The 15,206-nt window shown below is 40.9% G+C and overlaps 1 protein-coding gene across 1 annotated transcript; it reads left to right on the top strand.

The window, feature by feature from the left end:
- Positions 1-344: 344 nt before the first annotated feature.
- On the top strand, positions 345-15,119 carry fam114a1 (family with sequence similarity 114 member A1). Its single transcript, XM_042223410.1, has 13 exons — positions 345-415; positions 2,898-3,224; positions 3,736-3,820; positions 4,976-5,208; positions 6,845-6,979; positions 7,157-7,309; positions 7,393-7,534; positions 9,202-9,287; positions 10,719-10,931; positions 11,073-11,212; positions 12,655-12,727; positions 13,220-13,273; positions 13,861-15,119. Exons 2-13 carry the CDS (start codon positions 2,904-2,906, stop codon positions 13,984-13,986), a joined length of 1,761 nt encoding a protein of 586 aa, XP_042079344.1. The 5' UTR covers positions 345-415; positions 2,898-2,903; the 3' UTR covers positions 13,987-15,119.
- The last annotated feature ends 87 nt before the right edge of the window (positions 15,120-15,206 follow it).

Below are 15,206 nucleotides of genomic sequence, written 5' to 3'. Positions count from 1 at the left end.
GTTGTACGGACTCTCGTTTCACTGAGCTTCAGAATAGAGGTGTTGCTCCTCTAAAGAGCCAGAAGAACTGAAATGATTCACTCCTACATAGATGCAACTTCGCTGCTATTTTGACTGGCGTCATTTATTTTATGACTGGCCTAACTTATTCAGCGGTCGCATTCTGAAACAGAATGCTATATTGAAACTGTGGTGCCGTTTTCTAATTATTGGAGGAAAAACACACACACACGTACAGTTTGTTTTTGTGTGCGCTGTAGTTTTTTGCCCGTCTGTGAAGTTGTGTTAGCTTAGCTCATCAGAGCCGCTCCCGAGGCACAGAACTCTCTTGTCAGCTGTTACTCTTTGGCGCAGTCACAGACCACCGTCCTGCCGACGTGGCGGGGCGGAAGAGCCGCTGGCTGGCACCAAACGGGTGAGCTGCACTGTCACTTTCATGAAAACAAAACTGTCTCCCAGCTTTATAATTTTCCTTTGACTATACAAGCGAAGAACTGCAGTTCAACTTGAGATTAGTCTTTCATAAATTTGCTGCATCGCTTTGTTTTTGTGTGTTTGTATGTGTTTAGGAAGTGAGAAACATCCATTCATGTTAGCGTGAAAGTGGAGCATAACAGTGCTCTTTGTTGCCTGTCTCTTATACAGCGTTGCCTATGCTGTCACGTTGCATTAATGCTATAAATCGCACTAAAAAGGCAGGGCAGTCTTTAATACATCCTTACTTGGGTGTTAGCATTAGGGAATTATTATTTGTCACGCTGTCACGCTCTATATGAGTCAGAGGAAAAGATGTTTATATAATTTATGTCAAAAGTGCAAGCTTATTGTTACTGCTCAAAATGCAAAATGAGAATTATGAGACCGTGGTTTCCAGTATCTGTTTAAAGCATTTTTTTTGTGTGGGTGAAAACATATTTTTCTATTTTGTGAAGTTTTATATATATATATTAATTATTATTTTTAACCACACCAGCTCTTCTGATTTAAAAAACAAAAAAAACCAAAAAACGTTCTGCACAAGGACCTTTTTCTGGCAGAAAACTCCTTTTAACAGTAATAAAATCACTGAGTGATAGTCATATGCATCTGAGTACAGCAACTGAACACAAGATGGCAACATCGGACATGAAATGACCAGCAGTACTGTCGCTTTAATTATAGCACATATAAAATTCTGTGTTGTCAAAATTCTTTCAGTTGAGTGCAGTTTTATTTAGTTGTTCACAGCAACAATTCCCCTCACGGCACTTTCTACTGCAGCTTTAATGAAAAAAAAAAAATCACATTTAAAACCTCACTCACTTATTTACGACACTTGGCAATGGCGGGAAGGAAAAACTCTTTTTTAATAGGAAGCGACCAACAAATCTAGCTTCATTGAGGGACAGCTATCTGCTACCATATGGTGGGAGGTTGAAGGGAACGAGAAGAGGAAAAAAAGGAGAGAATAGCGAGAAAATGTCTCTAATTCCAGGCCAAATAAAATAAATAGTATCCATCGTGTTTATTAGAGAATCGGGATAATTGTTCGTTGCTGCAACAGTTTAGAATAAGATAGAAACTCGACTCTTTATTTACAGATTATTTAATGCACACCTGCACCCTAGAATGCTTCAAAGAGAAAATACAAAGACAAACTGCAACTTTAAGATATGGAAATAAATAAGTTAAATAAATAATAAAGGGCTAAAAAGAAAACAAAAATAAGAATAAATGGTACTGCACCTTAAGTAAAAACCAGGGTGAGATAAAAGAGATACCCACTCAAGTGGAGTCCCTTTGGTTGTTGATGCCACAGTGGCTAAACGTGGATCTCCCATGCACTGAAAATGGTGTGTGTTAAATAATGGTGTCAATCACTAATTCCCAAGCCAAATCTGAGGCACCAGTGTAGACCCAAGACAGGCATTCCTGAGATTACATCTCTCACCTGGCCTGGGCTGAGCTGGGTAAGGAGCAGGTGACCGGTAAGAAGGGGGTCTGGGTGTGTCTTCAGGGACTGCTGCATGTGACTGAGAGGGATGGATGGGGTAGAAATCCAAGTTGTCATTTTTTATGATTTTCATTTTTATTTATATATTTTTTTAAAAAAATACTTATTCTACATCACTTTAAACCAGGAATGTTAAACTCCTTTTACATGGGCCACATAAAGCCCATTTTGATCTTAAGTGGGTGGGACCAGAGAAATTAATAATACCTGTGTAAAATTGCAGCAATGAAGGTGGTTGGTCTTTATCAATAGGAAAATCTGTGAAACTTATGAAAATTCAGTCAAAAGTTCAAAATCTATGCGCCCCTTTCTAAAGCTGTCCAAGGGACCGGATTCGAGACGTCACCGGGCCAATTGTGGCCCCCGGGCTTTATGTTTGACACCCCTGCTTTAAATGGTCCAGGAGTCTCTATATACCCCAGTTTTTTAATTGTTATTTAATACATTATATATTATCAACAAAAGTCCCTTACAACATGTTCAATTGCAAGTACAGTGAGCTGCAGAAAAAAGCTCCCAGTCCTTAAAGCCAGATGTTTTTAGCCCAATCAGACCTCTTATGATGTATGTGTGGGATACAGACACAGCTTGATTGACTTTTTCCTCAATCCTCTTTGGCACGGAACAGTTTACACAGTTGGTACTCTTAGTACTTCATAATTTGAGGAACATTGTTTAGTGTCACTAAAGTTAATCCCAATGAAAAGTCTAATTCACACTAATAATTAAACGCTGTGTGAATGTGCCAGGCCTCAAGAGTTTCACACATGATAAAACATGTAAGAACTGAGTGTTTCCACTTTATGCCTAGATTTGTATAAACAGTGTTTTTGTTTTAGGGAAAGTGCATTTATACGAAAGACACAGATGAGCAGTTTTCCACTAAAAATCCAACTTTTTGCAGATCATCATGTCTCAGGCTGCCTCTTCTGATGCTGACCCCTCCACAGACCCCACCCCTCCACCTGTTCAGCCCCCCGACCCTGTTCCCAGCCTCGGTCAGGATGTACCAGCAGCCGGTACATGCCCTGCAGATCCACTGCAGCCTCTTTTCTCCCCTGAGAGTTTTGATCAGTCCAAAGAGCAGTCGACCACAGAGAACACCACCACCTCTGAGACATTAGAGGGTCAGGCTGACCAACCAGAGTCTCCTGCAGAGAGTCAGGTGACTGAATGTGACCAACCAGTGAGCCTGGAGCCAGACACAGAGGCTGCAGAGGAAGATGTGGAGGTTTGTTTCACAAGCTGAAGTTTGATTTATGTTTCCTTGACACAAAGCACTGAGAGGAAAATGTCTCATAGATACACTTTCACACAGTTTTAAAGAACTTCAAAGAAACAAGAATTTTGAATATATTTAGGATTTTTATTCAGGAAATTGTATATACAGGCTCAAATATGTACATACAATCACTGAAATCTTTAATAAGTGACACTGAAGGTGTTACACTGTCTTTTAGCTTGACAAAGCCAAAGCCTATTAACTTCTCGTTAGTTATTTTGATTGATGAAAACTGCTATTTTCTGTTTTCATGATACATGAATTTCCTTAAAGCTAAGATCCAGCCTTTCTATGTATAATACAGCTTCATATTGACATTTTGAAATATGTAATAATAAACAAGCAATTATGATATGTATTTAGAGATTTGTGATTGTCATTTGTTTTGTACTTTCACACATATTATAGACCAAACAGTTAACAGTTTTATTCCTTTCCTATGATGGATATTTGCGCACAGAAGTCATTCCTGGACAAAGAAAAAGGTTGGGGAGCTTGGAGTTCATGGGGAAAATCTCTTCTGACCACTGCCACCTCCACAGTGGGTATGTCCCAGGTTTTTCTCATCCAATTCTTTTCTTCACATTTACACCCATTTCACTCACCACCAGTCCCTCCCTGAGCTGGTTCTGCCAGAGGTTTCGTCCTGTTAAAGGGGAGCTTTTCCTTTCCACTGTCGCCAAAGTGCTTGCCCATAGGGTCATCTGATTGTTTCTCCGTATTATTGTTGGGTCTTTATCTTACAATATTAAGCGCATTGTGGCCTTGTGATTTGGTGCTGTATGAATAGAATAGAATTGAACTGAATTACATTTCACCCTGTGATTGGCCAGTTGTGCATAACTGTGGCACAATCTGATATCCCCATGTTGATGTTGTTCTTGCGTCACCATAATAATTTTGGTCCAGGGTCAACATTGAAACTGACCAGTGATGTTGTGTGAGCGTACAGTTAGCATTAACTGAGAAGGTAGCTAATGCTATTGAAAGCTATTACTAGCGAACTAACATGAGTTAAATTTGGCTAACAAAAACCTAACTCCATAGTAAATTTATTATATTGTATAAATTAATAAAGAAAGCACTTGCAGTGCTTACTATTTATTCCAGGAGGGTGTTTTATAAAAACAGAGCTATTTGTTTTCTTTTTCCCCTCCATTGCACAGCTGTGACATCACAGCAACATGACTGGTCAGTTGCACAAATGACGATGCACAAACACCAACACAGGAATGTCAAATACACCATAACTATGAAAGGACCCAAACATTGTTGCACCCAAATCTGTACACGATTTGTGGTGCAGCAATGTTTTCCAAGATGCACAATTTGAAAATACACACTGTCATCACATAAACACTTTAACAATATCTATATGTGTATTTGCTCATGTGTAGCGATTCAGAAATCGCTGGTACGGTATTTCTGCAGTAGCAGGGACCTGATAGCAAGGTGATAGTAACAGACAAGCACAGAGTCCTTCCATAAGCAAGTGAAGAAACATTTTATCTCTTGTCTTACTTCTGCCATCATTCTTGCGGTTTCAAAATTGGCTCATAGATTTCAGCCAGGATTATTATAGGACCATGTGTTTTTATATATGTAATGAGAAATGTCGCTGGCAAGCAGGAGAGATAGACCATCAATGTCTACTTCTCCTCATGTATGTGAGTCTTTAATTTGCTGCTTTCTGTGTGCAGGTCAAAGCCTGACCTCAGTAAAGGTGAAGGCAGGAGAGGCACTTCGTCTCCACAGAACCTCAGTTGGAGAGGAGGCACAGGAAGAGGAGGAGGGAGCGGAGGAGAAGACAGAAGGAGGAATCGAAAGCAGAGAGATTGACCTGTCCAACTCCGGGGAGTCGTCTTCTCCTACTGCAGCCACAGCTTCTAGCAGGGGCGTTTTCTCTACAATCACACATGCCGTACAAAACACTGTGAGTGAACACACATACACGCACAGAGAGACACACAAAAGGTATCCATCTGATGAAGCTTCCAAACCATGTCATGAAAGAGTGTTAGTGGCGATTAAATCATGCATTTCACCAGGCAGTCATGTACTCAGATATGAAGAGTCGTCTTGTTTTCTTAGTGCCCATAATGCCGCCTCGACAGTCTGCTGCCGTGTGGCCTTAGGGCGCTCTCTTTTGCACTTTGGTGTCCACAGCAGAGCTGTCTGTGTGATGGAGTTGCGCTTGTTTCTGATGATGTGCTTTACCGAATGTTTGGAGGTCGTTCAGTTTAATCAGATCCACAGCAGTCTCCTGAGACTTTTAGACTTAGTGAGAGTTTTTTATGGTCGCCCTCAGTCATTCTCCTTCCTCCTGGCAAAATTTTTAAATATTTAGATTTCAGGTTCTCTCTGTCTCTCTCAGGATAAGTCAGTGATCAGTATAATGCACTAGTGGTGTCACAGTTTTGCTCCTAAGGTATAAGCATATAAAACTGCTGCTGAACTGCAAACATAATTGAAAAGCTTCCCTATTAACCCTGAATGCTACAGTATTAGCAGACAAGTAGATGCAAATAGAAGTAAGTACTCTGAAAGTGGGGCTTATTTAATCTACAAAATCAGGTTAATCCAAAATAAACTGTTTAATAAGATGTCTCAAAATATAAGTGAGATTTTAAAAAGAATGAACTCTACAGAGCTTAACCTATTTAATTAGTTAACCCTTTAACTAATTTAGCCTATAGAGTTACAGCAGACACAGCACAGCTCTATTATAGCCTCAGATTGGTGAGAGTGCTTGACTGTGATGACTTCAGACAGCGTCCACGCTGCAGAAGACAGTCCTTGATTTACTGATCCTCCTCTGGATGTCGCTGCCAGCTCCTCTCCTCTCCTTCCCTGCGGCATTCCTCAATCTGTGTTCGATGGCAAGCCAAGGTCGATAGAATAGTCGAGCCCCTTCAGTGCTGTCAACGATTTATTTATTTGTGTTACGTATTAAGTACCTCCTAATTCACAGTTTTAGTAAGCTGAAATATTTCTCATTAACACATGCCTCTGCCTCTCGATTTCCTGCTGTGTGAAGGAGCGCAGTTAAAGTTAAAGACATCATCTGTGCTTTGAAAATCAGACTGGAAGCAGTTGTGAGCTGTTATGGATTGTAAGCAATGATCTCTTGATTTTTGGCAGAAGGCTGCAGTTTTAAAATTACAATCCTACTTAAATATTTTGCAAAAACATTCACTTTCTTTTTTCCCTCTTTGTTCCTGACTGAACTGACTGAGATTTAAAGGGTTAATTGATTCATGACACATTTAATTAGTTAACAATGTATTTATTTCATTCATTTTGGCGCTCATGGACCTCAATAAACCAAGAGCAAGCTCATATTTTTTTAACTGAATTCATTTAGTTTTCAGTATGCAAACTTTCAGTATGATATTATTTAAATTACAACATTTTATAAAAGTGTGCAATCTAAATTTACAATTTTGTTGGTCAATCCTATTTTGTTTTTGTTTTTTTATTGTTTTCTTTAACAGGCTACTGTAGTTTGCTGAACTGCCTTTCCCCTCCCACCCTTCCTCGCTCTGCATCTGTCTCTCTGTGTCTCTCAGGGTAAGTCAGTGATCAGTGGAGGCTTGGATGCCTTGGAGTTCATTGGAAAGAAGACCATGACTGTTCTTGCAGAGAGTGACCCGGGTTTTAAAAAGACCAAAACTCTGATGCAAAAGACCGCGTCACTTAGTCAGGCATGCAACTGACCATCTCATCTCATCTTGTCAGATAAGAAATGAATCTGAAACTTGTGTGTCGTGTGTGTGTGTGTGTGTGTGTGTGTGTGTGTGTGTGTGTGTGTTTGCGTGTAGTGTGTGCTTTTGGTGTTCCTGCTAACTTATATCGTTGTTGTTTTTTTTTTCTTTTTTCAGATGTTGAAGGAAGCCAAGGAGAAGGAGCGGGCCCGTCTGAGTAACCAGCCTATCAGTGCTCCCACAGCTCACTACGGTATTCTTTTTGATGACTACCAGGGCTTGTCACACCTGGAGGCCCTGGAGATTCTGTCCAATGAGAGTGAAGCAAAGGTAAGGCACGAGTGTCGGGAATACAGAAAGCGCTTCAGAAACACTGCCTGTTTCAAGCAGTTTACCTGCAGCTGTGATTTTAGGTTCAAGCCTTCCTCTCCTCCCTGACCAAAGAGGAGCAGGAGGAGGTGAAGAAGGAGCTGATTTACATCAAGGAGATTTTCATCAAGCAAGAGGAAGAGGAGGATATGGAGACAGAAGGAGGAGGACAGACGAAGGATAACGGTGATCTTAGTTCCCAATTACACTGTTCTACCCCCTTATGTGAGTGACCCAGATCGACTGCTAGACCTGCTGTAGGTGGAGGTGGTCCCTTAGCGCTGACCCAGGATCAGGTGGCCTTTGACAGACTTTGGGACTCCTGATAATGTGGGATCAGAGGCACCTGGATGGGAAATGATAACCCAAACTGTTAAAAACAGGGTTTGGTGTTGAACACACTCATGACTGCGCTTATCTCTGATGCTGGCTGTGGGCAGCCTGCTGTTGTTCCTCAGGGAGCTTTAGCTCACTTATTTTAGTTTTAATCTTTCCAAAGTTTGTGCAGTTGTGCAGAAAGTTAGTTTGTGCAGATTCAAAGAGTGCTTTTTAAAAGCGTGCTCCATCAATTTCAGACACAAAGACTAATCCTGTGGTATTTGGTTGCTGTTTAAAGCCGTTTACACAGCCTTCTCCAGTTTCAGCAACATTGCAGGAAAAAAGTGAGGCAATGACTTTTCCTTTGTTTCTTATGAGGCAACAAACTTATGAAAAATGGCCTGAGTACCCCTCCTTCTCCTGTTACTGATACAGGATGATCTTTTAGCATCTTATAACGAGATGAAAGACACTGCCTGGCTTCAGTGAAAACGTGACCAGATTAACTGCGTTGTCATCCTTGAGTCAGGCTCTGTCAGCACACAAAAATATGTTCTTTTCTTTGTTTATATGGAGGTCATCTAAACTCCATGAAAAAAAAATAAATTAAGAAAATCTGGACCTTTTCCTCATAAACTAAAAAATAGCATTCCTTTGCTTGAACTCTCTTGTTCTGACCCAGTTCAGCCTCTAATAATATTGCATTAATATCGTCACTGGTACAGGTAACCTAACCTGACAAGTAGGTCTACCTAGGGTTATGATCAGCCACCCTTTTGATCCCAAACGTCTTATTATCTGACCTGACATTTTTGTTTTATTCACTCTCCTATGACTCTGACAAGTCACATCAATCTGTGATATTATGTCGTAATTAGAGTTCAAGAATCCAAATTTTCACTTAAACATCTGCTTCATGTCAAATAATCTTATATGCTCTGCATCCTAGAACTTACCCAAATTATATTTCCTCTTCCTAAAAGCCCTGAAAACCTTGGATCCTTACGGGAATCAGCGATGACGGTGACTGTTCCTAATCTGCTAAAGAAGTAGAAAATGTTCTACTGGAGTGAAACTGTGTCAGTGTGATGCCAAGTTTTGGTCTCGTCACATCTCACCACTTTACATTTTAAAGGGTTTGTGAGGGGCACCTTCAGGGGATGTCATGGAGGTGCACAGCTCCAAGCAGGCAGGCGCCCTTTTGCTTGGAGGGTTGAACAGGATGCCTGATCCAGCGTTTGGTGTTCAGGGGCCACCGACACATTTGCAGACTCAAGAAAAGCCAACAGAAACAATCCATAAGATCCAGGCGCCGAATCTGCATGTTTTACAATTCCAGCTGTAATTTATACACAGGAGTTTGAATTACGTTGGCATGACAACAACAATATACGCTTCGTGATCTCAGTATGGAGTAAATCGACTGATTCCTGACATGTGGTGTAAATGCATGTAGCATCACACTTTAACACGTGCTTTGTGTATTTAAGTAAACTGACACGAGGTGGTGCATGCCTTTTGTGCATTTTTATCAGCTGCTGATGGCGAGGAGTTTGTGAGTGTTCTCACCGAGCTGCTCTTTGAACTTCATGTTGCCGCCACGCCGGACAAACTCAACAAGGTGACTCACTCACACAGATGCCAGTAGTTTTCATCTATCCATCCATCCATCCATCCATCCATCCATCCATCCATCCTGCATTTTGCTATCAATTTTAAATTAAGTCTTTTCTGTAAATTGTACAGTTTAATAATAAATACAATCTTTTATATTTTTTTATTGGCAACACTGGTTGTTAAGTTACTGACACTTACTACTTTACATCAGCACCATCAGTGGGTGAAGCGCCTTTTTGCCTTCTGGTACATTGTCTGTGACGAGCCTTTAGATCACAGACTGTGTATAAAATACAGACCTTAGTTGTGTGGCTGAAAAGCGAAGCTGGTGTTGAATTGCCTAAAACCTGTATTTCCTCTAATGTCCAGAAGGAGGCGACTCCTCTGGTTTCAAAAAGAGGTCTGATTGTACAGAAGTCTAGGAAGTAGCCAGTATACTGTCTGTGCTCTGAATGTCATATCATTCTGCATTATATGGACAAAGGTATTGAGCCACATCATTTATGAATCCAGGTGTTTTCAGTCTCGTGGCCACAGGTATATAAAGGCAGCCTGCCTTTACAAACATTTGTGAATTTGAAGGTGGCACTGTGATAGAGAAATGCCAGTGTTGCAACTCTGATTCAGCTGTTGCAACAAGTCAACTGTAAGTGGTATTACTGCAAAGCAGAAGCATTTAGGAATCACCGCAAGTCACGTAACGTTACAGCACAGGATTGCAGAGTGCTGAGGCACATAGTGCTCTGCTGACTGAGTAACTGCAGGGTTTCGACATCAGCACAAAAACTGCGCCCGGTGCTTCATGACTCGGGTTTCTGTGGCTGAGAAGCAGCACGCAAGCAATACATCATCAATCTGGCTTTGGCGAGTGCCACATGAACACCACCTGCCTGACCGAATCGTGCCTGCTCTAAAGTTTGATGGAGAAGGGTTGTTGTCTTTTTTCTGGGGTGTCATAAACACTCCTGTAGGTGTAATGCACAGATAGTTTCCTTCACATAGTGATATGATTCTGATTTGGAAAGAAAATCTTTGATTTTTCTTCTATAAAGCTGTGTTATGAGTATTAGTTTATACCTCGTTTTATTATGAAATTGTGTTGAAATCATGCATTTCAAATTCCATAGTGTAGTTTAGTACCAGGAATATTCTAACAACCACCAATCATTCTTCCTATTTGCTCTGAGAAAACGGTCCACAAAGCTACAAAAATACACATCTTTGCATCTACACTCAACATAGTAACTCTGCATCCTGCTGCAAAGCTAATTTAAAAGTTATCAGCCCCTAAAGCCATCCTGCATAATCACATTCACATATATAAAAACCAATATTAGCATATATCCATGTATATGCATCTAATTAGCATACATCAGGATCAGGGTGGGAATGTGTCTTCATGCAGACCTGATGAGTGGTAATTATGCATCTCCAGGCTCGAATGAGGGCCCATGATTGGGTGAGCAAGGTGGAACAACCTGTCACTACAGAGACAGTTGGCAGGGAAACGCAGGACCAGCCAGGAGGAGAGGAGAACAAAAAGGAAGAGAAGAAGAAAGACGGAGAAGAGCTGGGGGAGAAGAAGGGCGAGGAGGAGGAGATGAAGGGAGGAGAAGAGGCAAAGGAGAGCGACCCCATATCTGTAGAGGTGACGTCTCATCTGCACTGTTATGACTTCTGCTTTCAAGTTTAAATTCCGTCACCTTTTCTTCCTGCTGTCACTGCCTTATTTGATTTGAATCACTTATTCTGTGTGTGTGTGTGTATACCCTCACCTTCCTCTCATCAGGCCATCTACCTGTCATCGGTCAGCAGTCTGGCAGAAGTGACGGCTCGCAGCATCGAGCAGCTCCACAAGGTGGCGGAGCTCATCCTCCACGGCCAGGAGCAAGAGAAACCAGCCAGAGACCAGGCACACGTCCTCACCAGGTATGTGTGTGAATGTGTACTTGTATTGCACACTTACATTGTGGGAACTTCCTTCTGTGGGTATCCCCTTGACAGGTTCAAGGTTATGGTACGGGTTAGGGTAAGCCTCCAGGAGATCAATATAAGCTGTTGTTATGTCTTTGCTAAGGGAAATAATGGAAATGTTTGGGATTTGGCATTTGTGATTGTTGAGGTTAGGTTCACAAGCAAAGAAGACTGAAACAGTCGCATACACTGCCTGGCCAAAAGACAAGTCACCACCTGGATTTAACTAGGCAAATACATAAGAGCTTATCATTTCTTAGACAACCGTGTCAGCTGTTACTGCGTTTCACTGAAATTATTGGACTGTGTCAAGCGAAGAAAACAACTAAGGAGATTGTTGGAACTGCTAAAATTGGAATGAAATGATAAAAAATCAACATGTAAGAGCCTTTCCACACACACAGTGCGAGAACAGCTCAAGTGATTGGGACTAAACAGCTGTGTAGCCTTAAGAAAGCCACTTATCAGTGAGGCTAATCAGGAAAAGGGCTTCAGTATATTCGGGAGCATAAAGATCGGAGTAAATGAAAAAAGGGTCATGTGGTCTAATGAGTTCAGATTTACTCTGTTCCAGAGTGATGGGTGCATCAGGGCAAGAAGAGAGGCGGGTGAAGTGATGCATTCATCGTGTTGGTTTCTGCTGTACAAGCCTGTGGGGGCAGTGTTACGATCTGGGATTGGTTCAGAAATTGAGGTCAGCTTACTACCTGAAAATACTGAATGACCAGGTTTTTCCTTTAGTAAATGTTTTCTTCCAATGTGCTTGGGTCGGATTCATCAGGCTCAAATTGTAAAAGAGTGGTTCAGGGAGTTCAGGGAATAGGAGACGTCATTTTCACGTGGATTAGACGCAACAGACTCCAGACATTAACCCCACTGGGATGTGCTGGAGATAACTTGCCGTAACAATCCAACACGCTCATCATAAACACAAGATGTTGGTCAAAAATGATGAAAATAAACGTTGCACAGTTCACGTGTGCATAAGCTTATGAAAAACGTGCTGTTATCAAAGCTAAAGTCGGTCCAGTTAGAGGGTCTGATTTTCCTTTTTTTCGGCCCTGTGCTAGGGCAGATACTGCAGCTTGGGGAAGGCTTTGATAAGGATCTGTTTTACCAGGATCATTTGGGTGAATCCCCCTGGTACCAAGGAGAGAGGAGGACAGAGAGAAAAGGGGATTGAGGGGCACTAAAATAAGAACAGTTAGGTGTGTATGGCATTAGGTCTACAATTAAAGAGCTAGCAAAAACTAAATGTGAAGAAATAATCCATTTGCACATAATGTGTGTCTGCATGTCTGTGTGTGTGTATCTGTGAGGTAGAGAGAGGTCAAGGAAGAGATAGTATCACTACTCCAAGGAGTGATGCATGCTCAAATCCACTCTTCTTATTGCAGGTTGACATGTGCCATGTGTAAGGAGGTGGAGTGTTTGGCCAAGAAGTTCTCTGATACGCTGCTCGATGTTGGGGTAGGTGAGAGTGTGTGTGCATGTGGGTGTGTGAACATTAGGGATGATTGTGACTATTCTAATAATGTTTGTTATTGTCAAAAAGTATCCATTGGGGTTTAACTTTAGTTCAGTTGGGGCCTATTTTAAGTTGTATGAATACACACGGGGTGCTCTAATGAGTATTTATGCCAACAGAGCAGTCTCTGTAGAGCTGACTCATAATAAATACAGTGGTCGTATTCATTGTAATAAAACATTTCACCCACTACAACAACGTGACTCAGTGACAGCAGAGCTTTTTAGATGTAGCAGGAGATATATCAGACAGCTGATGTGTGAGTATTTGTTTGTTGGATCAAGTCACTGTTTCTTTTGTTTGTTTGGGGGTTTTTTCATAGGCTCTGCTGACAGTAGTAAAATAATTTTTGATCTTTGTCTTTGTACTTGTGTTTTTCTGCTACTCCATCATCTTTTATTGATCTCACGAGTGTCACTGCCTCTCTTTTTTAGGGCCAGAGGAAAGCAGAAGAGCTGAACCCACTGGTAGAGAGTGTGCTGCTAGAGGTGAGATTTTTTTACTTTGAACATCGTGAATAAAAATAAAAATGGATAAAATTAATGATGTAGCAGTCTCATGATGAGTGACAGATAAATGATCAGGATCATCATCACTAATGCAATGGGAACTGAGTTTTAAGAGGCACTCAGACGAGATCCACACAGCGTTTAAAGACTTGTTCAACATTTTTCAGAATGCATTTTTTTTTTACAAATTGCATCTCTAGAAACAAATCTTTCCTCATTTTTATTGTTATATCTCTGTGACAGCGATGCCAGGAGGCATTGTTTTCTTGTAAGCAAAGCACCTGTTTAATGCCTCGAGGAATTTCTGGATGACCAGAAACATCCAGAGCTGTGCACACAAACTGTGCACATGTAGCATTGTTATATTCCATCCATCCCCATCATGGATTATTCTCACTACAGGTGTCTAGCTAGAGGATTTACAGCTGTTGGAGCAGAATAGCAAGAGAACAGTTTCTGTCCCCAAGCCATCAGTCTTTGAAACTCTCAATTATATACATATATGTATATATGCATATATATTGTTCAGCACTATGCTACATCTACTTATGATTTCCTATCCGCAGGGCTCCAACAGCACCAACTACATCCAGAATGCATTTCAGCTGCTGCTGCCCATCCTGCAGATCTCCCACATCCAGAGCCAACACTGCCGACCCGCCACAGAGGCCGCAGCACAGATTCAGCTTTAACACTGCCTGTGCAACTGCCTGCCAGTGTGTCTATTGTTGTACAGTAAAGTATAGAGAATAGAGTCACCAGAACAAGTGCTTTAATCTACACTAAGTGCCAAATAGTAACAGAACACAGAGAATATCATCAGGAAGATACCAGCTTAACTGACACACGTAGTGGTAGCTCGCATACGCTTTGTTTGTGTGTTTGTGCCACGTTGTGTCTCTGAATGTTACTTTGCCTGTTTTGCCGTTGATGTTTTGCTTTAAGAAACCAAAATGACGTCCACGCCTCAAAACCAAAAAACAGAATATTACTGATTGTACTGATCAAACTCTACATTATTGTACATTGAGCTTTCTTTGCACAACAGGAAAAAACATAGACTAACACTAGTAGAGTGTCTGTTGTGTTGACTGTTTAATTGCAGGTTAAGATAAAATACCAGCGTCAGTGATTATATATAGTAATATCATACTTATTTTGTTTTCTGTGTTAAATTATATGAAACAACACTACCTTATATTTTATTTCCATCTTTTGTTGTGAACATTACTAATGTGATGTCGGTTAATTCATTTCTGTTTGCGTCTTGTTGTTGGACTGAATTAGATGAGCGATACCACTCTCTACACTAAAAGTGAAACCACAGCCTTTTGAAGGGAATCGGCTAGTTTGGCTGCACCAAAACCAAACAGTGTGAAATACAGCAACAAAATAACAATAAAACATTTAATTACCCCAGTAAAACAAAAACTGTCTGTTTTGGGGGGGGTTATTAATTCAAACCTGCAATAACTGATTTTAGAGACATTTTTTGTGGAAGCAAATAGTGAACACTTGTGTTATGTATCACCTTTTAAACACTATCATTCATTTAGTGAATTTTGACTCTCTTTAAACTCTGATTTTGGCTTTTGCTAAATCCTAAAGGGGACATTGAGCTCTTTAGCCGGAATTACTCCATCATGTGCGTCTGTTTGTTGCTAAACAATGAGCTAACTCATTGTTCACTCACTTTAAAGGTTATTGAAACACGATAGGTAGATGTGGATTGTATAACTCGCACACAGCAATCTTTGCTGAAACTGAGTGTAACTTCTGATTCTTTGGTTATAAATATGCATTAAAACTGCCTCATTCTGCAAAACTGTTGGTATAAGGGTCAATTTATCTCAAATTATTGTGGGCCATCTGCTCGACCAGCTCCAGTCTGCATTCAAATTTAAAGATACAA

This window comes from Haplochromis burtoni, unplaced genomic scaffold, assembly GCF_018398535.1.
Source record: "Haplochromis burtoni strain Fernald_Lab_line unplaced genomic scaffold, NCSU_Asbu1 Contig_110, whole genome shotgun sequence".
In the NCBI taxonomy this organism is placed as follows: domain Eukaryota; kingdom Metazoa; phylum Chordata; class Actinopteri; order Cichliformes; family Cichlidae; genus Haplochromis; species Haplochromis burtoni.
The sequence above is the reverse complement of the archived record's forward strand: the minus strand, read 5'-3'. Positions and strand labels throughout refer to the sequence as shown.